At 43.7% G+C, this 24,013-nt stretch overlaps 1 protein-coding gene across 2 annotated transcripts; it reads left to right on the top strand.

The window, feature by feature from the left end:
• The first annotated feature begins 8,365 nt into the window (after positions 1-8,365).
• On the top strand, positions 8,366-23,682 carry LOC101072900 (dehydrogenase/reductase SDR family member on chromosome X-like). Of its 2 annotated transcripts, none has more exons than XM_003962023.3 (7): positions 8,366-8,573; positions 9,529-9,636; positions 11,186-11,254; positions 15,021-15,122; positions 16,661-16,868; positions 17,249-17,456; positions 19,873-23,682. In XM_003962023.3, exons 1-7 carry the CDS (start codon positions 8,468-8,470, stop codon positions 20,050-20,052), a joined length of 981 nt encoding a protein of 326 aa, XP_003962072.2. In that variant the 5' UTR covers positions 8,366-8,467; the 3' UTR covers positions 20,053-23,682. The 2 variants fall into 2 exon arrangements, with proteins under 2 accessions (XP_003962072.2, XP_011609443.2); XM_011611141.2 differs by having other exon boundaries at positions 8,386-8,530.
• Positions 23,683-24,013: the final 331 nt, after the last annotated feature.

The raw sequence follows: 24,013 nt of genomic DNA on the forward strand, positions 1-24,013 counted from the left end.
GCACATGTTGGTGCAGGTTTCGCGTTGGCCTCCTGTGGATATGTCTCTGGATACACACCATCCTGCCAGAAAACACACAGGCTCATCATTATTATGCCTCCCATTTATTATTTCTTTAGAAAGGGTTTATATGTGACCTCAAATCAATGCACCATTTAAAAACGGTGGGTCACTTCTGCGGTCATCTGATTATAATTGGGTTCGCAGTTTGACGCAAAGAGGAACGCTGAGAGTCGTGATAAGATCATGACCTGTCCTGCCGAGCCAACACACACACACACACACACACACACACACACACACACGCGGAATACTAATCAACCTGTTTCCCTACAAGTGCAGCTGCTCTGCGCGCAACTTAGTTCTTCTCCAGTCTCGACGAAGACATCCTCCGTTTGGGATTTGAACCGATGGGTAGAAGGCTGTAATTTGGGGCTCACTCTGACCTCCTCACTCGGTCACTCTCTGCACTGATGTGCGACAGACAGCTGGAGAGAGTCAATCTGGGGACAGACGGCTCACTCACGCGTTGCCTCCAGCGAGGGAAGCCCCCCACGCTCTGCGCGCCCAGATCCTCGGCATAAAATTCGCGTCGAAGGAGAAGGCGTGCGTGTGCGCTTCATGTGCGTGTCCACGCACTGTAAAGCCCCGGGCTCCGTCCTCAACAGTTGCTACCGGAGCGGCGGAGAGCAGCGGCGGAGAGCGAGGGCGACAGCTGACTGAGGACGGACAGACGCGGAGCTCCACGCCGCTCTGCCCGGCTCCGCTCCTGACATGCAGTCGCTCATCTCTCCGGTGACCAAGGCCATCCTGGTAGCGCTCTTTATCTTCGCCATACTCCTCATCCTCTATGTGATCCTTTGGTACATTTGCAGAGACGTGGACTGTGACCACGGCATCTGAGGATTCCGTTAAAAAACGGCAATAACGGACATTTCACAATGGGGCGCGCGGAAGAGCCCAGGGTCACCCCGTAAGTATTCCCTTTGTTTTCAGCAAGTGTGTGTGTGCGCGCGTGTGTTGGCTCCCGGTGCGCGTAATATTAAATGCGCTCTGGTTATAAGGTGAGGACGAAGTGCGTGCCCACCTTGTGTTCCAAAGCCCGAATAGGCGAAAACCTCTCCCGTCAACTTGTGAACAGACATTTCTCACTTTTGGCTGATGCGCTTTTCACATATTGCTTATTTTATTGTTGCTGAAACCTCAGAGGTGACACAATGTCACGATATCGAACTGGTATCAAAAAGCGGCGCGGGCGCGCGTGTGTGGTCTGAAGTCTTCACACCGCCGGTGACATTGCGGTAAACGGCGTGGGTGTCCCTTAAGGTCAAGAACAAGAGTGCTTTTACTGGGTTGCCTATGTTGTGTTGCACACCCGTCTATCCACGCACCTCACCGTCACCATCACTTCCACCATCATCACCATCCTTTTTTTTGTCTTTGTAACTGCGGCATTAGTTTATATTCAGTTCATCTTCCTCTCCGAGGGTGCTTCCACATTGGTATTTTACATCCAACAAGATAACGGGATTATCTCCATTGGCTCCTGCGCGTCTTATTCCTATAATCTGCCTTGTGCCATGTTGTTGGATTCCTAATCAGGAATGCGCCGCTAATGCTTTTACGCATAGAGCATTTATGTTCCCCTTGATAAAAGTGAGCCGCTTAAACAGCACTGCGTGCCCAGGATAGTTTGGTTACACACACACACACACACACACACACACACGCACACACGCACACACACACACACACACACACACACACACACACACACACACACACACACACACACACACACACAGCATCTGCTGGCCACAGTTAATGAAGAGCCTCTCTATATTTCAGGCACGTTGGAGCCCAAAGTCTACATGCTGTCACATGACCAGTTAAGCTATTAAACATGTGAGGTGTGACTCTCATTTTCATCTGTGCACAAAGCATTTATCTCCAGTACGCCATCAAAAGAAAGATAATAAACCAATCATGCGCGTTTCAAAGTGAATAATGTGAAGGACACACCAAGGGCAAATCACGTTTTGAACATTTTTTTGGATTGTGGGCCCAGAAATGTGGATTATAAAATGCCACCTATTTGCCTTTCCTGCCTTATTTTACATTTATGTTTTTTCCCTAAGGGGACATACAGTATATGTGTCATGTGATAACAACTGAGGATGGTCATGGAATGGTGGGCTCCTGCCATCGTTTTAAGGCACGCCAAGTCCTTAAAACACCCTAAAGGATTTTTTTCTCCTCCCAACTCATCAGAAAAATGGCAAATTTGCAGAGTGAAAAATTTAAACCCTCTAATTTTGAGCTACGGCCATTACAACATTCAAAAATCTATAATCGGCCCAAAGCTGGATGCATCCATATGAGGGAACCCCACAGACTCCTCCTCGGAGAGGTGGTGGGAGAACAGATGCCCTCTTTGACTGGAGTCCAGCCCTCCATGGCCTCTGACTGGACCCAGAATACCAGATCACTGCCCAAAAGAGAAACCAGTGAGCGCAGGTAATGGCCCAACAACCAGTGTGTGTGCATGTATGTTTGTGTAAATATATGCACGTGTGTGTGACTTTGCCCACAATTGTGTGCAGGTATGTGTGTTTGTGCATTTGATTGTGCTTTTTAAGGTTTGAAATGGGGTAAATGTTCCATTGTTAGAGCGACTTGGAGCACTGGAGTGATTTACTGAAGGAGGAAGAGGTGTGTGCGCGCGAGTGTGTGTGAGCGTGCATGCGTGGGAGAGGGTTAAACACTGACATGCTCCAGAATGACAGATGAATAAAAAAAAAGTGGAGCAGGGAAGGCTCAGCGGCACTCAGCATGGGAGACAGGTGTATGCATGTGTGTGTGTGTGTGCGTGTGTGTGTTTGTGTGTGCATGCACGCACACATGTGTGTGTTCACTTCACTCAAGTTTATTGAAAATGTTTCCCCTCCCTAAATACCTCTCTGTGACAGTAATGATATTAATATCTGCACGGTGCATTTGGGTACTTCTACTGTGCAGGAAGAGAACAATGTAAACATTTTGTTCCCATTTCAAACATTCATTTTGATTGAAATTAGTGTGAATTTTGCAGAGTATTTGAATGCAAACCCACCTGGATCCATGCCACTTCTTCTGAAATTCCAGTGGTGAAAAATTTAGGGATGGAAGTAAATTATTAAAGCTTGAAGGTGGCAGATTGGTCCACGTGTTTTGGCCAGCGATTCTTCATTAGCTGTGCGGGGCAAAGTGTGTTTGTTATTTAATAAATATAGGACTCCTCTGAGCGGTTCCAGACCACCAAAATATAAATGGGACTACAGAGGTCATCTTTTAATCGGAATCGCTGTTATGTGGTGTGTAAGGTCGTGATACAGGACTTGAGTTTTCAGCCAACAGCAAAAGATATTTATTTAGTGATTGAGTGTAAGATTTATGATTGTGCCATTTTTTGGATGTTCTGAGTTAACATTTATGATTCCAGCTGGCCCCCAGGAAATACAGTCCATCTCTTTTGTTGTCAGTAAATGGGGTTTTATTGAAAAAGTTCCATTTTTTTCTGTTCAATTTCGACTCCACAACAGTGGTGGCTCGAGGTCATGTTTTTGGTTTGTTTGTTTGTCTATTTAGTTAGCAGGGCTAGGGGAAAAAAAATCAGAAATTTGTTTTGAGTTTAATGAGATTTAAATTTGGACCATGGCCCAAGGAATAGATTAAATTACATTAGGAAGAGAGTGCAGTGTTTGGGGACAGATCTAGGTCAAGGTCTATGAATTTCACACAGGCCCAAAAAACATTCCTGGATTGTTGACTTTTCTAATCCAAACAAACTGCTTTTTAAATGTTTATCCATAAATTGGCATCGTCCTTGGAAGAAAAATCAAGTCAGCCTTTGCAACAGATTGGAGATGACAAATCATCACAACCAATCCAAAGTGTTATCGCTATATTTTCCACCGGGGGGCGCTATCACGTCTGTTTATTTGCCCCCCTCTTGCCCTTCTTGTATCTGGGTCACTATTCCTTAAAAAAGGTGAGAGGGTTCACAACTTCAAGCGTAGACGGGTAAGAGTGTGAAGACAGTTTCACGTTCCCAAGAAGTAATGTTTCGTGTCCCCGTTATTGTTATGTATCGAATATGTTGACTATGACATGTAACTGGCCAAATACACTCAAATCTGGATCCGGCATTTAATTAAAAAATAAGCCAATACCCTACATTTAGCCTTCTACTCTTTCAAATAGTTGTTTTCTATTTGTACATATGAACTCCAGTCCTCTGCTCCACCTCTATGTGTAACGGCCAAATGAAAAGGCGAAAAGCAGCACCGCCCGCCCGGGGGGTCCTCGCCACGCGCACCTCCCTCTTTCGCTTTTCTGCATCTTTCCATCTAAGCAAACACCCCAAGACTGAAGTCATTCCAGAATTCACCCTCCAAAACCGAGCCTGAGACCGGACGACGTGACGTCACGAGCGCGTCCTCGCCGTGGTGAGAGATAGAAGCACCGAGACACTCGCGCACACCTCAAAGCCATAAAAATAGATGGTGAGTGACTCAGCCGTTATGTAAAGTCCATCTCTGATAGGGCCGCCCGGGGCTCTTTATGTCAGTTTAGCTTGACGGCGCTGAAGCCGAGGTGACACGCGTCTGTGTCCGAGCTCTCAGTGCGCACACGCTCTCACGCAACGCGCGCCGCGCCCCCTCCAACCTCCCCTTCCCCAGCGCGAAGTTCTCCTCTTTCTTCTATTGAGGCCACAGTCTGCGGCGCGTTGATGGACAGAGATGTGATACTGTCCGCATAATGCCCCCCCCACGGAATCACCCCGTGTCAATCAAACCCGAGCTCGAACCTGGAGAGAAACCGCTGCACGGGCGCTGAACCAGATGTGGTGTTCCATGTTTGTGTATTTATAGGGCTCCTATGGGGAAACATTGACCTTTATTAATTATAATGAGACATTTTAATCATCTTTCATGCAAATATGTTTCCACCCTGATTAACCTGCAGGAACGGAGACCTTTATTATCCTTTAGTGGTTTTAATGCTGCTTCAGAGGGTTTCTCCACTCTCATAAGGAGGGAGATCCAAAGGGAATGTGGCTTCAGAGTGTGCACATTTCAATAATTTAGTTTGGAAATTCGGGGTTAAAAGGTGCCAGAAGTGTTAAAGTCTTTAGGATTCATCACTGCCGTAGAATTAAACATGCAGACAAATGTGAAATTATATATTTAGATTTCATAAATCTTTAAAATGTTCTTTACATTCTATAAACACACCATTCAAATCCTTATTTTTCTCAGTTTAACATAAGAGAAGTGCGTTTTCTGTAATTCTGTGGCGATGCAAAGCAAACTACAGATCAACACTAGCGTGACACTATTGGTGTTTCAGTATTCTGTGCGTCATCACAGTCAGACCCTGGTTCTGACCAATGATGTGGGACTCACATTAAGAATGTTAATCATCTTTTTTACCCACAACCACAAGCGCACCATAACGTGTGTGAGTGCACGGCTGAGGCGAAGCATTGGTGCTGTTGGGTTCAATGGAAGCTTCGGGGAGGAAGGCTTGAAGGCAGGAGAGCAACCCCCCCAACACACACACACACACACACACACACACACACACACACACACACACACACACACACACACACACACACACGTGCTGTAATGACAACAGGTTACAGACAGAAGCAGTACATACACACATTTTTAGGTGATTTAAATGTCATAAAATGGAAAATTTCACATTCTGGATGAGAGACGTTCTACCCTCAAAAGTAGAAACCTGCCGGTTGTCACGTGTCGACACTCAGAGAGGTGCACCCTTGAGATACACACCAGCTGCTATTTACACAAAGCATAGGAACATTTGCAGCACACACGGACCTTTGCTCAGCAAGACGCAAGTTGGCTCCCCAGTGGTCCGTCTTTCCTGCAAATATGATACGAGCACGCACGCACGCACGCACACACACGCACATACACAGACACACACACATTCGCACAACATTCTATATTGCAATTGTCAGCTGGGATTTACAGATTAAGACAAGCTGGACTCTGCAGCCAGCCAGAGGTTGTCACAGACAAGTAGGTGACTTTTTTTGAAGAGTTATTATGATGTCGTTCACATGTTATTTATGTCACACACCCTCCTGCCACGCTGTGCTCCCAGTGTGTGTGTGTGTGTGTGTACGTGAAGGCCTGCCTCTGATATGCCTTCACCTGAAAAAGCTCCTCCATCATTTCCAGGTCTGCCTCTGACCCCCCCATCCTCCGACACTGTGGTCCAACACTCCTCTGGGGTCACATTAACAACACGTCCACATTTAAATTCACAATCTCCTCGGCTCGGTTCCATCAGAATGACGTGGCCTCTTTACGTGCCACTGCTTATTCACCCGCCCCGCGAGCAGACGGTAATAACGCGGGCCAACATCTTGTCAGTGCTGCTATTACAGGATGACCTCAACTATTGTGCAGAGGGTAAGACACAAACTCAAACTAACGATTTCACTGCCAGAGTGGGTGAAGGGGAAGTGATTGTGACTGGCCCAGACCCATCTTTAAGCCTGATGATTGTAATTTAGTTCCAATGAGTGAACTTGGAGAGTATTCTCAGCCTACTTCAAGTGCTACCAACAATTCAGCTCTCCGGTTAGGACAATCTAGCACAGCGGTAGGCTGCAGCTCTACTGTACACCATACTTCCTATAGTGGCCTTGAAATAGCGCTGGGTGGGGATCCTCACTCAAAGGAATCAAATAAAGAAGCAAAAACACAAAGCTGCGATCTCTGAGACCTGAAAATTAAAAAGAATCAAGTGTCATTAATCCATTAAACCCAGTTGATGGGTTTCCTGTCACATACGAGGATGATTAATGTACAGATCTTATCATAAAAAAGAGTATAAGAACAGAAAAACTCCACCAGCTGATTATCCAAGAAGCTGCATTGTATATTTAGCATTTTGTATCGTTTCCTAGCACAAGTGGTCACAAGTCAGATACATTGATTTTGATAGCAGTTTAAATATAAACCTATAGATGCAGTCTTCTGTTAATTTCACACATCCAGGATGACTAATGGCGGTGTGGGTCCACGATGTCTGCGAGCTGAACGGTCTGAATCGGAAGTCAATGCACAACATCAGTCAACCGTTGCATCTCGTTGAATTACGGGTATTTTCCGCTCCGGGGCAGGTTGCTTCCATTTACTGACTTTATCACAGGCGCTACGTGAAGGTGAGTCAGGGCTGCAGGTGTCCTTTTGTGTTTGCTTCCCCCAAGAAACTAAATAATAATAATAAAAATGATGCATAAAGGATGAACAGGTTGAGTGCTGCTCTTCCTGACACGTTCTGGTAATTGAACAGTCATCGTTACACACCCTGGACTCATTTGTGTGAGTGCTTTCAGACTGAAACCATTTGCAGGCTGAGGGTTTAAAACAGACAAAACATTTAGACATATTAGATTATGGGGATGAGGTCAGAGGCTGAGGTAAAGCAATGTGTTTCTTTGCGGAAAGAAAAAAAAGACTGTAGATGTTTTTGATAAAATCAGTAAAATCAGACCATAACTCTTGCTACATCTTCATAAATACTTAGGTCCTCTAAGTATTTATGAAGATGTAGCGTGAAATATCCAGACCCTGTTGAAGTTAACTAAATCAAGGCACATATGGAAACATACAGTGCATGCTTGCTTTTGATTGGACCTGCTACTATAATTCTGCAAATTCTATATAGGGGTCTGAAGGAAACTGTTGATTAAATCAGCAGATCACGGAGACAAGTGGTTTTCACAGCTGACATTCTGTTTGACTAATTATAACAGCAGCATGAGCAGCCTCTAATAGGAGTAGACTGGTGTGATGAACTTGGAGTCCCAGTGGAGGAAAGCTAGCAGTCAGCCAAATGGAAGCTGCAGAAGTGCAGACAGGAGCCATACTATCTGGAAGCATAGCCTCAAAGTCCACTTATCCTTGGAAATTTGATGTTAACCATGTGTAATCCTCCAATTTTTGAAGCCTGTCAGGCAACAGTTATTGAGCCAGTTGGCGCGCTGAAGGGAACGAAATGCTGAATCTACAAAAGAACGATCTCATAGAACATCAGGCACCCAAAGAGCAGCCACACGTCTCCTACCCTCCATTACACACTAATCCCACTTGCACTGAAGTGATGGATTGCTGCACGGAATTCACTTTTTGTCTGGGCGGTTTGTCGGTGAGTTCTAGACAAGCAAAGAAATGATACAAATACAAAGACAACAAATACTCTCAACTGTTGAAGCACACGTGTCACGAGGAAGGAAACGAGGACGAGACCGGCTTCATATTGGAACGCGCCCCCATTAACCGGAACTAGCCCGGAGCTCCAGGAGCTGCCCCAGCTGCCCCTCTGCACTGTTACCCCGTTGCACTGTTACCCCTCTGCCTCTGCTCTCAACCCGGTAGAAATGCTGTCGTTTGTTCGAGTCCACCTGGTACCCGCTCTGAAGCTTTACCTGCTGGGATTTAAGGTGTTGTTGACTCAGCTGTTTAGCAAATCATTCAGGTTGCCAGGTCAGTCCAACACAGTTGAGTTGGGTGTCTTGTAAGATCGAATTTAGCCCTTTCTGCAAAGAGAATAGCTTGTTATATTAATTTCGTGAATATTGTAAATATGTTAAACCAGTACAACGAACCTTCTCCCTCGTAGCACCCATCGTAACAGTTGACGTTACGTTAACATTAGCTACCGATGATGACCTTTAATTATGATTAAAATGAATCACTGTCTCGTCTACAAATATTGCCGAATGCAACAAAAAAGCTATAAACGATTCCCCTTCTTCTCGGATAATTGCTTTTTAATTTTCAGCTTATTATATTAAGTGGTGCAGCTTTAAATTTCCCCTTCTCATGATAGGGTTTGGAAGCCACGTTGAAAACACAACTTTGTACTCTTTTTGCAATCTAATTCTGTATAATCTACATTTCCAGAGATAAAATTACTTGGACATACTCATAAAACACCCCGTTATCCCTTCTTTAATGAGTTTGTAACATGATTTAATTGACATTAGGTCAATACTTTAAACATGCATCACAAAGTAGGCTAAAGTGTTTAATGTAGCCTGCATTAACTTTAGTTCTGATGTGATAAGAATATATATATAAAAAACAAAACCATTCCTATTCAACTATATTATACTATACATCCATGATTTAATATATAACCAAAAATGGAACACACACCCATGCGTATCACTGCATTGGAGATTAAATGACGTAATTTATCCAGTAAATGTTTTACTGTCCTAAGGGGAAAATACTCGCTTTAGTTTGAAAAAGATGAAAACATTTTGTACTTTATCGCAGATTTTTTAAGACCCAGATAAAATCAGTGTGGGCTTTTGGAAACCATCCGCAGATCAAACTGAATGTGTTGTCCTGAAATAGCAGCTCTTCCTGAAGCCGCTTCCTTATCAAATGACACTGTTGCTGATATCTCTGTGTCCCCTCCTGACTCCGCCAGTGATGCCCAGACAAGACGGCAAGGTTGTCATAGTGACAGGTGGAGCCAGGGGAATCGGATATGAGGTAGTCCGGCTCATGGTCGGACTGGGCGCGCATGTTATCATAGGTACGTTATCAAGTCATGCACCGGGACAGGCAGGAAACGGAGACCTTCAAACGCTCCTGCTTGGCCTGAAAGTTGTTCTATTAAATATGATCTAATGACAAGTATGTACATTGATTTTATTTTTTAAAATAAATACATATTTTCCCACACAGCCAACCAATCTCGTTCGAAATGGAAACTGTTTCTAAAACCGTTTCTAAAATCCTGTTACCCCCCCCCCCCCCCCCCCCCCCCCCCCCCCACACACACACACAACCAAAAAACAACCCGTGGGCGTTTGCCATTAAAATTTAAACACGATGGCGTCAGCTCACGATATGCAGCGATATTTATCATCCTGACACGTGGGGCCTCATCAGTCTTTGGTACCTCCTCAATTACTGCAGAAAAATGGCTACTTGTGCGGCCGTGGCCATTTCAGCTAACCTGTTTTTACTTTCAGATTTTGATTGGTGGTGTTCTAAGCACACATAGACAGCATGCAATGAGACCACATGATGGGAGATTAATAAGGTTTTAATCACCTAACCAAATGATTATTTCATGGTATTTCATACTCTATGTGTATTCAGTTCATTTCCTGTTTTAGAAGATACTGTTTATTGTTGAGGTGAAGGAAGATTTTCTGTCATTATTTACACTTGTCTTTGTTTTCTTTCTTAAAGCCACATTGTAAAAGCAACATCTACCTTTGACACACCCACGCAAATGTAGTTTATTTAAGTGCCTTCATTTGTGCTTCAAAGCTGAACACACAGCACTCTTGATTACTGTTACTCTGACCTGTTAATATAATTCATAAATTTAGAATATTTATAGCTAAGTGACTCTGATACTGGAGTGGATGCATATTTCAGGTGGAGTATGTGACCGTGTGTGTGTGAAAGTTCATATTTTGAGTCTCTGTCGAAATAGCAGCCTTTGTGGGCGGAAATTGAACTGAAACTATATCATTGGCTCGTTTTGAGGTAAACATTAAAGTGTGACAAAAACGGTCATTTTAACATGTGAATGGATGAAACGGAATTGTAAAAGCTTCCCGAATGAAAGTTCTTGGTCTTAGCCAAAGCAAGGAAACGAATGTGGTTCAGCTGGTGCAGGACACAAACCTCCTCCTCCACCTCAACCATCAGGCCAAACATGCCACACAGAAATGTACAGGGCGTGCTACCATCTCCAGAAAATTACCCATGCCTTTGGGCACAATAAAAATATACTTGACCTTTGACCCCCTTTGACACATCACCCATCTGAGCCACGCCCTCCAGCCAGACCGAACCGCAGTACATCAGGAAATGATGCTGTGCCCTTGAAAGAAAAATCAATGTGTCATAATCCATCTGTGTGTGTGTGCAGAGGCTGACTGAGAGTGCACGGCATGTAGACGACATCACTGTCCGGCACATTTGAGAATTGGGAGGCATTTAATGTTAATTAATGTTTTGTCCATTGATGATTCTTCACATCCCAAATGACAATAAATTATTTGCCTGTACTAAGTTGGAGGAAGTCCGGATGCATCTTACTGTGTCTCTTCTTCATCTGTCAGGTGGGAGGGATGAGCAGGAGGGTCCAGCAGCCGTCAAAAGGATCCTCAGAGAGCACAGACAGGCCAAAGGTAAGATTACGACCAGCTCTTGGAACCCCCGCTTCATCTATGCATACATACGCAGCTCTACATGTGCCAGTGTTTGAATGTAAAGGGCAGAGATGCAGCAGCGTGCCCCCCCAGGCTCCCATTCTGGGTTTATAATATCAGACCTGTTGTTGGAAAAACAGGGAAGAACTCTGAGAACTCAACAGCGAGAAATAAGTCAAAAACCATCACAGAAGAGGAGGAGACAAGGTGGAAATGACAAATGAACTAATACAGCGCGGTACAAGAACGGTACGTCGGAGCGAAAATGGAGGTAATGAATGGGTGACAGAGATAAGAAGAGACAAATAATGGCAGCAGAGAGATTTGTTATAATGCTTTGCGCCTCTTTGCTTACTCCTATTTTGAGAAATTGATTCGGGCGACCTTCACAGCACCATAAATTCGACCACATACTCGTACATAAAACGACACTAAAGTTATTCATTCTGTAGCGAGCACCCAAACACCAAAATTGGAATCTGCCCAGGACCCAGGAGAAGATATTGGTTTTGTCCTGCTGCATCTTTGCCTCGGTAATTTTGTCTGCATGTACCCACAGAATGTTTTGTATTCGGCTTTGCCATAATTACATTTTTTTGATTGGAGTTTTCCTTCATCCTTATTGAAAATTAGCTTTTCCTGAAATTGAAAGTGAGTTATCTCAAGAAATGAAGGTTTTGTTTTTTTTGCTTTATTTACTTCACATATTACTTTGCAGCATTAGGAGTGAACGCTAACATCAAACCACCTTTCAGTTGTACGTTTTTTTAAAAGCATTTTTCAAATCACAAGACTACTAAAAAAGGAATTGGGTTTTAATTGCCCCCAAAAATAATAAGAATTGGCAGGCAACAGCAAGCCTGCCATAATGGTGTATCTAAGAATGTCTTAAGTTCTCAGCCGTTCAGCACCTGCTGCCTAGAGAGAGGCGATTTCCATTATTTGCCTTTTATTGGAGGCTCTGAAAGCTGGCTGGCCGCCTCCCTGCCTGTGTTCAAGTGGCTGCCAGGTACAGAGTCGTCTTGTGTCATTGAAGTCCATTTCTCTGGACGGGAACACGGTGGAATTGATTACTACTTTTGTAATTGGCAAGCGCTGGGGCATAGGGGACAGGGGGCTGTCTGTAGCCAGACACTTGTGCACCGAATGTGTGTGTGCTAGTTAGACGGTAATAAATGCTTATTAATATGTAAGACGGGAGCTTTAAATGTCTCTTTTGTAACGCCCTTTGGCATCCTTCCCGGTGTTTGCACATTTGTCTGTTGTGAAGGAGGGGAGATGGCTCCTAATACACTCACAGGAGTAACTGCTGTAATGTAACTACATGTAGCCACATATCAGGAGCCCAGATCATTGCACGATCATTATAGTGTTTTTCTTTTCTTTCTTAAATACTAATTAATTCTATCGGCCACCATTATTTTCCCTTCTCTACTCTCTAAAAGTCCTATCCCTATAGCAGAGGTATGTATACTGATGGAAACAGAGACATCTTTTTGGTGAAGAGAACAAAATTCCCAAAATATTTGACACAAAATTGTAGTTATTAAGGAGGAAGCGATTCTTCATCATGCGGGAGGGTTTGTGGGTAGGGAGGGGACGGATGGTGCAGGGCAGGAGCAGGATTAAAAAATGGATGCATTGTTTAACCGGCAGCCAGTGAAGGTTCTGCCGGGCTGGGGCTCCCCGGAGCAGGCGTGTGGGAGGAGTTGAGCATGGCGCTCGGGGTGTTTATTTCCTACAATACAAATTGTCACATCCCTCAAAATGAGACCACACGGCTTCTTGCGGGGTTGGCACTTTTAAATGTTAATATCGCGTCTCAAATATGGCTAATTTAAGCTATTTATAGCTACGGTGAAAAGGCAGCGACAACCGTGTCGCTGCCTTTTCACCGCTGACTTAAATAGGTCAGCATTTCAATGCTTTTTCCCCATCCAAACATTGAATTATGTCTTTCTTTGTAAAAAAAACAAACAAAACAAAAACAAAGCTCAGTTTCCTCCTCGCTTCAAATGTATGAAGCTCGCTTTGCCACCGCCATGTTTGTTTTGCTGATATGTCACTTGCCAGGGATACTGCCATATCACAACGGCTTCCCTCAGGAAACTGTCCTGGGTCCTACGACACTACAAGTGTGAATGTCGTCCATCAACTAATAAAAAAGGTCTGGCAGTATTCCCGGACTATAAGCGGGTATCAGGCCTCAGTATTGTAAAGACAGCAGCGGAAAAGGTGCAGATAAGATTGGTTAGATAAAATTGGAACATGACCTCCAGTTCGCTAAGTTGATTCAGGTGTTTGTGCCACTTCATCAGTTTTTGTTGTGCATATTTTCATTCATCCTTCAGATCTGGAGTGTGAAATCCATTTGACTAGCAGGTATTTGAAGGTATTTCCCATCAACACCTCGGCAAGCAAGAAAAAAATGGTGTGTATGACTGTGGCGATAAAAAGGATGAGCTTTAGAAAATATCCTGGGGTTTTGGCTGAGGGCTTGCAGCAGCTGGACCATGCCGGATCGATAACGCGTCACTCCCAGTGGGCTTTCCCGCTATTATTCTTCTCTCTCCGAGATCCTGGATCTTCTGATAGCTCCACTTGTTCTCAGCTTTTGACTTTTCTTTTCTCTTTTTTCCCTGCTGTCTCTCTCTCTTACCCCCCCCCCCCCCCCCCACACACACACACACACATGGCAGGAAGTGAGTGACACGGCTTTAGATAAGGATCAGACCATCATCAGGGATGGCTGCTCTCTTGTCTGCCACAGTGGCCTTTTCACCTTCACCAACCACCATCCCTCCTCATTCAGCTTTTCTTGCTTCTATTTGACCTTTTGTGTGGTTACCAGAAAAGCTATTTATTTATGTTTCAGACATTTTTCACAAATGTATTCTAACAGTAAAATGTCGTAGCCGAGGGTTTGCGACGATCAAGATTCGCAGGTTCTCGGCTTCTCTCGTTCCGTGATCTTCGATAAAGACGACTCGCTTTGCACAGCTTTATAATTTCATCTTGAGGTTTTAATGCCTCCACATTCCCTTGTTTGCTGTGCTGCACCTGCACAAAAACACCTGAACTTGTTAGAGCTGCACATAGCAAGTAGGCTGTGGAGTTGTAGAGGTCTGTTTGTGTTGGGAAGCTTGGTAAAATGACAGCCCCTTACAATTTAAAGCATTGCAGCACTGAGCTAGACTCATATTGATGGACTGGAATTTTTTTTGTTCAATCTATAGGAATTTTATAAAACAATTCATGTGTCAACATACTCTTTTCCAAAAGCTTTACTCAACATTTGTTTAGTCCTTCTGAAAACTTCCTTCTGGTTTTAATTACTGAACTTTCTCCATATTGGCCTAAATGTAACCTGTTAGTAATTGTGCAAATTATGACCTGGTGTTCTATTGTGCTGCATCACAGCATGTGAATGTGTGTATATGTAGGTGCACACATGCACTCACATTAAAACCTCTATAATCTGATGATATTGGCTTGGATTTTTTTTTTTTCATGCGGTGTCAAATCGTTCAGAAGAGTCGATAAGATCTGTGTTAAGCTTTGATGTTCTCCTATGGAAATATTGGCTTTGATGTAAAGTGCAGGAGGCGATTACAGCGTGGTATTGGCGTTATTGTCACCTAAGAACAACAAGATATTCAAGATATTCTTTGATAACTTGCTGCTTGCAGAAATAATCTGTTTCCAATAGTAGTGATGTGTGCGCTTCTGTGTGTGCCCATTCCAGTGGAGTTCAAGAAGCTGGACCTGGCTTCTCTGCAGTCCATCCGGGACTTTGTTGTGAGCTTCAAGGAGCGGAAACTGCCACTAAACATCCTGGTCAATAATGGTAGGTGGAGTTGTCACGCTGGTGCCCGTGTGGACGGTGTGCTGTGGAGGAATCATTCATTATTTGCTGAGAGGAGAGTTTTTGCCCTTTATTTATGGTTTTTAGTATTTAGTCTCATGACTGCTGCACAAATCCATGTGATGACAGTTACAGTTACAGTAAATAGAGTCTCTTATTACTTTAGAAAGGTCAGTCAGTCTTTTAATATATTCTAAAAGTGCAGATGCACTGATGAAACGGGCTCTTGTGGAGACCGCCCAAGGAAAGTGAAACTATTATACTGTCATCCTCTGCTGCGGATGACAGTATAATAGTATTACCGGCTTCAGAAACCGCCAGTTGACAGCATCTCAGATTAGAGCCCACAGAAATGCTTTTCGGAGTTTAAGTGGGAGACACATTTCAACACCTGCTGTTCAGAGACCGCAGGAGTGAGGCCAACACCAAGCAAAGGAGACTTCCTCGGGCCAAGACGCGAGAAATGGACGTTGGATAAACGGGGAAACTGGCACTTACTCTATCTTAATGAGTGCAGATTTGATTTGATCAGAGATTTACATTTTTCATTCAAAGCCGCGTCCGTGTTAGCTGGAGAGAGGGTGAACCGAGGGATCCTGAAAGTGGGCTTTCCACTATGAAGATAGAGGAGGAGGGGCGATTATGTGTGACACTGTTGATGATAAACACACCGTTATGTTGTTTGGGTTGAGCATTTCTACTCATCACAGGACATCAGTAATGTGTTTTGCAGGGTGTTATTGAGGGAGGACGGCTGTGTTGCCTTTTGTTCAACATTTTAACATTAAATATACATTTACTCCAAAAGAGGGTATGAAACCAGCATTGCATGATGTACGGTAGTGATTACCAAGATATGTACAATATATTTGTCTCATTCTCTCTGACAACGCTGCATATACTTATTGCAGTGCTCCCATGTATTCATTAATTTTTCTTGACTTGGCTTTTATCAGCTTTTTGAAATCCAGTATCCTTTCTAATGGAAAGAGAAGGAATAGCTGACGTATGCTTTAATGCATTTAGTCAAAATAAAACAGCAAATGAAAGTCAACAACAGGCTTTCAGAAACAATGTGTCCGCTGACCCGATTTCCTCAGACAGAGTTTCTCAGACAGCTTCGGGTTCCCATTTGTTGTGTTTTCCCACCTGTAGTCAAAGACAGACAAAGTGTGGACCAACACAGCCTGTATTTAAGGTCAGAAATGTAACCTGGAGAGCATCTTGATTTCTGTCCTTCCAATCTGAGCAATAGATTCTTTTTTGTACTCAGTAACTGATCCCCATAGTACAACGTTATACAACAATGAATAAAAATGGTCGTATCAAAGGAAAAATCTATGTGCCCAAGAGAACTTTTGCATCAATTTAAATGTGCAGGTTTCCAGAAATCCTATTCCTGTCAGGTTGACTGAAGCTTCTGTATACCTCTGTATCCGTGTTGATGTTACTGTTCATAAAGTTAATATTCTTCTTGTTTAAAATTCACTGCCCTCCATTGTGTACTTTTGTCTGTGAAGCGGGTGTCATGCTGGTTCCCGAGGGCCGTACCGTGGATGGATTTGAGCAGCATTTTGGCGTGAACTACCTGGGCCACTTCCTGCTGACGTGGCTGCTTCTGGACATTCTGAAGGATTGTGGGAAATGTGGTTTCTTCTCCCGTGTGGTCAATGTGTCCTCCTCTGCCCACCGCATTGGCGAGATTAGACTAAACAACCTCAATATCTGGTATGTTCACACATACACCTCAGCATTCACAAGCATATCAGATAGTCTGAGGTAATAAGGTGTTCACTGGAGCCAGTACTGCAATATTTCATCCCACCACGTCGTCTATGCTTCCTCTGCACTGGCTTTACCAACGTGATTCTAATTTCCTTGCAGCGTTATTGAGGCAACTGTTGACTACAATTCAGTTACATTCATGTCGCACCGACATGCTGCAGCGGTGGCTCTTGTCAAAGAAAAGCGATTGCTGCAGATTCCCAGTGTAGAGCACCTTCAAATTGTAAAATATGGCCTGAATTTGAGCCTGAAGAGATTATAGGTTCTAAATGAAAATCATTCTAACCATGCTTTTTGTCTTTGTTCTCAATCATTGTGTGCAGCCAGTATTATTCAGCCCATGCAGCCTATTGCAACAGCAAGCTGGCCCAGGTGTTATTCAGTTCCTACCTTCACCAGGAACTGCAGGGGGGAGGGTTCTCGGTGAGCTCATGTGCCGTGGATCCTGGCATGGTGGATACAGCTCTATATCGCCACCTATGGACACCCCTCTGGCTGCCACTGAGCATAATTGCTCACCTGCTTTTCAGGGTAAGACTGCTCTGAACTATTTTTCCAATTTTTTTACCATTTTGTTTAGCATAAATAGGATGTCGTTTAAATATATCATAGAGAACAAGTAAGTGATCATGTTGTAATGGAGAAATCTCATCAAAGATTTTCCAGTGAAAATGCATAAAACTCAGCACGGAGCACATTAAGTTGGATTTTATAATGAGAACAAACACCAGTCGCATCTCTGAAAATGGAAGTCCTATTAAAATAAAGGGAGGCTTTTATTTTCAAACATTTCTTTCATGGCTCCAAGTGTTGGCCGCAGGCTGCTGTTAATGTCCTCATGAGCTAATGAAGTGAGACGTTTGTGTGTGTTTGAGCATTAAAATGATGCACAAGCAGTTGACCCGAGGCAACAACTTTCAAGTGTTTCAAAACCTATATGACACGTTTGGTCACAAGCAGCGTTGTCTGGCTCAGTGGTAATGGAGTCAGTGTCTATCACCGTCCCGGTGTCCTTGGAGCTCTGACAGCGGCTGTCAGTTAAACAAAGGATGCTGCCGAACCTCCCGTGGCATGAAATGCTTGTCTGGAACCAGCTGCTTATCCACTTTGCAATATCACCAACACACCTAGAGACCGCTCATCTATGGCACCACTTCGAGGCATCCCCACTGCGGAGCTCCGGTCCCTAAATGTGGGCCAGGCCCGTGCGAGTCAGCATTAAATGCCGTGCCACGGTCAGTCAACTTTATTTTCACTGGCAGCTGTCGACTGTCCACTGCTATTATGTTCCCTGGCCAGAGGTCTGCACAAACAATCCCAGCAGAGGTCAGGTGGATGGGGCACTGGCGGTCCTCTGAATAATGAATCTGGTGTATACCATGAGAAGAACATCTGGTTGGTCCTGTAGATTCAGGATACAGGAGTTCAAAGGTCACACAGATGTTTCTATTGGGCAAGAAATGCCCACTGTCTGGTCCAGTTCATTTTAATGCCAGTATTGATCCCTATGGAGACAAAGGCAAGACCCCCCCCAATAGAGTGGAGCCCAGTGACATCAATGACATCAATCTTGTTTGGAGTTTCTCTTTTAACAGGGCTTGAAGTGGTTCTTTGTCTTTTTTCAGACATCTAGCTTGAGTTTGTCCTCTTCCTCTGACATTACCTGACGGTTCTTTACTCTGTCTCCTCCCCATTGTCGTCCCCTCTTCATCGAGTCCTCAGAAAAAGCCTCACTTCTTCAAAGCTGAACTCCAGCTGTTTTGGTGTGATTTGGAGGCTGTGATATTCCTCCTGCCGGGGTGCCTGTAATTTTTCCTGCTCGTACGAGGTGTTCAGGCGCCCCCGCTCACATCTAAGATTGTCATTTTTGTCTTGTTGCTTCAAAACCCAAACGTCTTTGCTCTCTATCTTTAGTTCATGTTTTTTAATCAGAATGTTGTTCAGCTCCTCTGCCTCCATCAAATACTCCGAAAGTTTGGCTTGTTGATGATGGAACTGGAAATATTGCTTTAATTAGGTTTAGAAACCTGCTAATATTGCTCAGTACATAATGGCTTTATTTCCTAATGATTTAATATCAACAAAACCATAATATTGATCACTTTTTTATTCATTTTTAAAAGATTATTGGCACATAACAAACATTAATCTCCTTGACTTTGAATTATTGAAATTACTCATTTAAAAAAATAATGAGTGAAAACAAAAAGATTTTGCCGCAGTGCCGCTCAGGTTACGCAATCTCATTAGGTTGTAAATGGTTGTAAAAGGTTTTGAGAAGATCAGACTGTAGATTTTAATTAAGAAAAATAGCCAGCTTTTTTTTCACAAGCTGAATCAAAGTGAAAAGACAATGAAATACGTTTTTTTTTTCTTCTCACAAAAATTGTTCCAGGAAGTGATGAAACCCCTTTCCTGCTCCGTGTGTGTAGAAATCGAACAACTACAAACAGCATCATAAAACTGGAGCAAGTTGTTGTTCGTACTGAAATTTAATGCCCAGGAGTAAATAATAATTCATCTCTCTCTCGCTCTCTCGCTCTCTCTCTCTCACACACACACACACACGCACACACACAAACAAGTATAATGTTGATGCTTGCGGGATGTGATTCTTCCTCTGCTCTGAAACCTGCTTGTGATTTCACAGCTGACACTGAGATCACTGTTAAACTGCAGCAACACACACGCACACACACACACACACACACACACACGCACACAAACACAGAGCTGTTTTTTTATTTTTTAAATGACGCTAACCTTCAGTGACATCAGCCCTGCATTAGCGTTCACAGACACTTACACACACATTGACGGCTGCTGCACAGATCATTTTTGGAGCCTGTCATACTGCAGTCACTCCTTTTAAACATCTATTTGCAGCATTTTTGAGTTCGATTCGTGGCTGTTTGTAAAGTATTTCTTGTGTTTTTTCTCTGTTTAGACTCCAGAAGAGGGAGCTGCCCCAGTGTTGCACGCTGCCCTGTCACCAGCTCTGGAGGGGGAGTGTGGGGGAGGCTACTGGGCCAGTGGACACAAGGAGATGACAACACCACCCACCCATGACCCTCAGCTGCAACACAGCCTGTGGGAAACCAGCCTCCATTTGCTTGGTCTGCAGTAGCATGTAACCAAACAATGGCTAACCGGGCGAAAGCTTGGACCAGTCAGCCGGCTTTTCTGTGTATTTCCCCCACCACACATACCTCACATCGGGGTGTTTTCGTGATTTAAGTTGAAAAAAGTCAAATCAAATCCCAAAATCCACCCCTGGAGTGTGAGGGGCATTTAGAGAGGCTCTTTTTATTTTATAAATTCTTGCCAAAGAAGGGCTACATGGAAAAGGCCATATCTCCTATTTTCCTTTTTATTTGCACTATGAGCAACACTTACTCATACATACATATTATAGGTATTAATTGATGCATTAGCTTTTGGGCAAAATCCTATATTGGCCTCTAGTTCCAAACAAATGTCAAATGTAAATCGAAAAAACTAAATTTCTTCAGACACTTTCAACAAAGCTTGAACATTTCTAAAATGCATTTGGAACACAAAAAGCTAAATTTAGGTTTGGTTCTCCCGACTTAATCCATGCACACATTCATGAAGACGCGATGATCTTATTTTTCAAGGCACATTTTTCCACCCAAGGAAAAGGGAACGTGACAGCGTGTAAATTTCAGAGATTGTCCCAGTCTTTGATTGAAGAGCACTTTGTTTTGGTACAGTCTTGTGTTGTCAGCGGTAACTGCGATACTGTCACGCTAACTGCTGGTTAGTGTGCAATAATTCTGTCTTTTCTACTGTCTTTATGCAGTCAAGAAAGACACTGGTACGGAATGTGGGTTTGAGAGACTGATCCCATAAAACATCGGTCTATATTCAGAATAATCCCCACACAGTAGAGTGTCGAGATATTTTGGGGAAAAGTGTTGCCGTTCAGTTTTTGAAACCAGCATTTTCAAACGGTTCTGTTTGCTGCTGTCTGCGGTTACAAAACAACTAGCCTCGGTTCCCTCTGTGATCTGTATTAATCAGTTTTACTCTGTGATACATTTGAGTGTTAAGTATTAAAATTCGCTTTTGCTGTAGAACCCATTCATGCTGGATGGATGGCACAACAATGCCCAGCACTGAAGGGAGGATTGGAAGGAAAAGAGAGGGTGAATGCACTATTTTCCCCCCGTTTAAGCTGCGATTGTGGATGCTGCTGCTGCTACCACCACTTTCTCCTTTGGCTCAACTCCCAGTGCATTGTGGGATTGAGATTTCCCCACTGGTGAGACTCAAACTCCATCTGCTTGCTAACACACGCGCGCGGATTCAGCGTCAGTACAGCCAGGCACAGACTCCCACAATCCCAGCAAACAAACACATCTGTTAAGTTCTGCAAAACGCCATTCACACGCGCACACATGCACACGCACACACGCACACACACATGCACACTGTGCCCTAATGCCATCTCCACTGTGATTAATAACTTTAGCTGTAAAATGAAACGTTTTATCTCAAATCAAATAGTGTGGGCTAAACCTTCATAACTGTCCTTCTGTGTCTGCATGTGTGTGTTTCTACTTTGAAAACTGCCACTGAGCATCCAGAGATGGTCATTATCTGCTGTACATCAAGCAATACTATCACTGTGGTAGCTAATGGAGAGTGTAGCACACAGCTAGAACAAATATGAGAATGTTAGAATATGGAAAGAATACAAACGGTGATTCGGACTTCAATTTACTCATATATCAGGAACTAAATATGTTCTCATGTATTAATGTACACATTGTGGATGTGCACCATTTTGCAATAGTTAAATATAGGTTTTTTAAATGTATTTTTTTATTCTGGGTCTAGACCCTTTGAAGGAAGGATGCAACTGACAAAGCGTCAGCTCCTCTCAAACGGGACAAGTGCATTTGTATGGTTGGTGGTCCTGTTGTCCTGATTTATTCACACAGCTGACATTAAACACGCACAATTGCTACCAAACAGCTGAAGGACAAATCATATCTCTCACTTTGATTTATAGTGGTCCTGATGTCTGGCTCCATAATTTACAGCCTGCTGTCGGGGTAGCCTGTGTGAGAATTGCAGGTCAAAGGTCACCTTAATGGTTTGAGTTGACAAATCGATAGTGTGAGTTGATCATAGAATGGAATCTTGGAGTAATGGCCAGATTTGCCCTCTAATATGAGATTAAAAAATGAACCACACTGTTTTTATCACACAATCTCGTGGCTATTGAATTGAAATCCATAGGGACTGCAGAAACATACTGGTTCTGGTGCCAGTATGTACCAGCTCCCGCACAAAATGCTATGAACCCATCTGGCCTTTGTACAATTTCTTCTGCTATATCTAAAAACACACCCATCTTAGCTTCATCTGTAAGTTCACACTAGCAAAACTGGAATTATATATAAATGTACTGTGAAAGGAGGAGCTTTAGCATTGTGATGGACATTTCATCCTCAAAATAAAAACTCCATCATCAACCCAACGCGATTAGTAACGAGGCGGATGAAATAGACTTTAACGGCATCATAAATGAATTTTTGTGTGGGACTGGACGGCGATTGGCAGGGAGACGCTGCAGATCTCGTCCTTTTGCTTGGAAACGAGCCGTTAATGCTTCAGTGCTTCCTCACTTGTGTGGATCTCAGAGGCTCCTCCGTAAAAAATAACCCCAACAACTGAACGCACCAGCTAACTGCTCCGAGGCTGCCCCGTGGGATGTACCCTGCCCTGGAGCTGTTGTGGATCGCACAGGCCAGCTGCAACCAGCAGAGGAAACTGACTGTCTTTACCCATTGAGCACCTCCCACCCCACCCCCCTCCTAAAAAATAAGGTGTGCAGGAGTGTGAGGGTCTGTCTCGGTATTCTTGCTGTGCTGAGGACGGCTGCTAAATTAGCAATGAATTATCTTGTTATATATTTAGCTTACTCCTGCAGTACTGCGGGTCACACAGTGAACTCTTGAATTGCAAATGTAGGAAAAAAAACAACCCTACAAGAACTGCTCCAGTAACCGTCCGTGATGTTGTCTGTGCGTGGTTTACTCGTGTTTGATTATTTAAGAGCATCGTCACCTCTGATGTTGACAGGTGGAGCTCGCACGTATAGACTGACGGTGTTTGAATAGCCATTCTTCTGTCTGCTCTGGGATTACATTTATATTAAATGTTTTGGTCCCAAAATCTGTAAAACCTAAATGTGTATATGTATAGGAAGAGAAATATAAAGATGTATATTGGGGGAAGCCAGATGAACAGAGTCCTTACTCTGGTCTTGTTTTTTCTTTGGCAACAGTTCGACCTTCCACTTGAGTCATTGCAGGGCTGCTAAAACGTTCCAACCCAGCGTAAACACTCCTTCACTGGGCCCCCGAAGATATAAGAAATGTGCAAAACGTTTTTATTTTGGATTCTAACTTTCTCGTTGTTAAGATGAACATCTTATTGCTTTTGCTGTGCCTATGAAGATCCCCTCCCCCATCTGTGCAACGGTCATTTTTCCATGTAAAACGAGCTTTGTAGAAACTGTGATTACCGTCTTGTCCTGTGCATTGCTGTGAGTTCTTTTCCCAGATTTGTACGAGGAGCGCGCGTGCCTGCGCTTGTTAAGATCAGAGTTTTCCTGTCCATTTTGATTTTTGGGTTTGTTTTTTGTCAGTGGTTGTGACATTCCAACAGCAACCGGCACCTTTTCTATTATCCAAAGCTTCTCAATAAACATATCATTGTGCCACTTTTGCCTCACTGTCACTGCGAGTGAAAAGCTGTCAGACCGATGACAGCCGGCATGAGACGGTGCGCCTCGAGCTCAGTCTGAACTTTGGTGTCTCAGACTCATCAGTAACAGCCACGCTAACACATTTGGGCTGTCAGGTTGACTCCTCACACGCAGCAGGTCAGGGTGAAAACCACTGCTGCACGTTGTAAATGCTGCATTCTAGATTGTGAGGCATCTTTGACATTAACTACAGGGTGTAGTTCAGATGACAAACTCCTGTGAGTCTCCAAAGAGAGACTGGTTTATTTGGATGCGAGAGATAACAGGTGGTCTTTGATTATTGTGC

This window comes from Takifugu rubripes, chromosome 1 (genome assembly GCF_901000725.2).
Source record: "Takifugu rubripes chromosome 1, fTakRub1.2, whole genome shotgun sequence".
Lineage (NCBI taxonomy): Eukaryota > Metazoa > Chordata > Actinopteri > Tetraodontiformes > Tetraodontidae > Takifugu > Takifugu rubripes.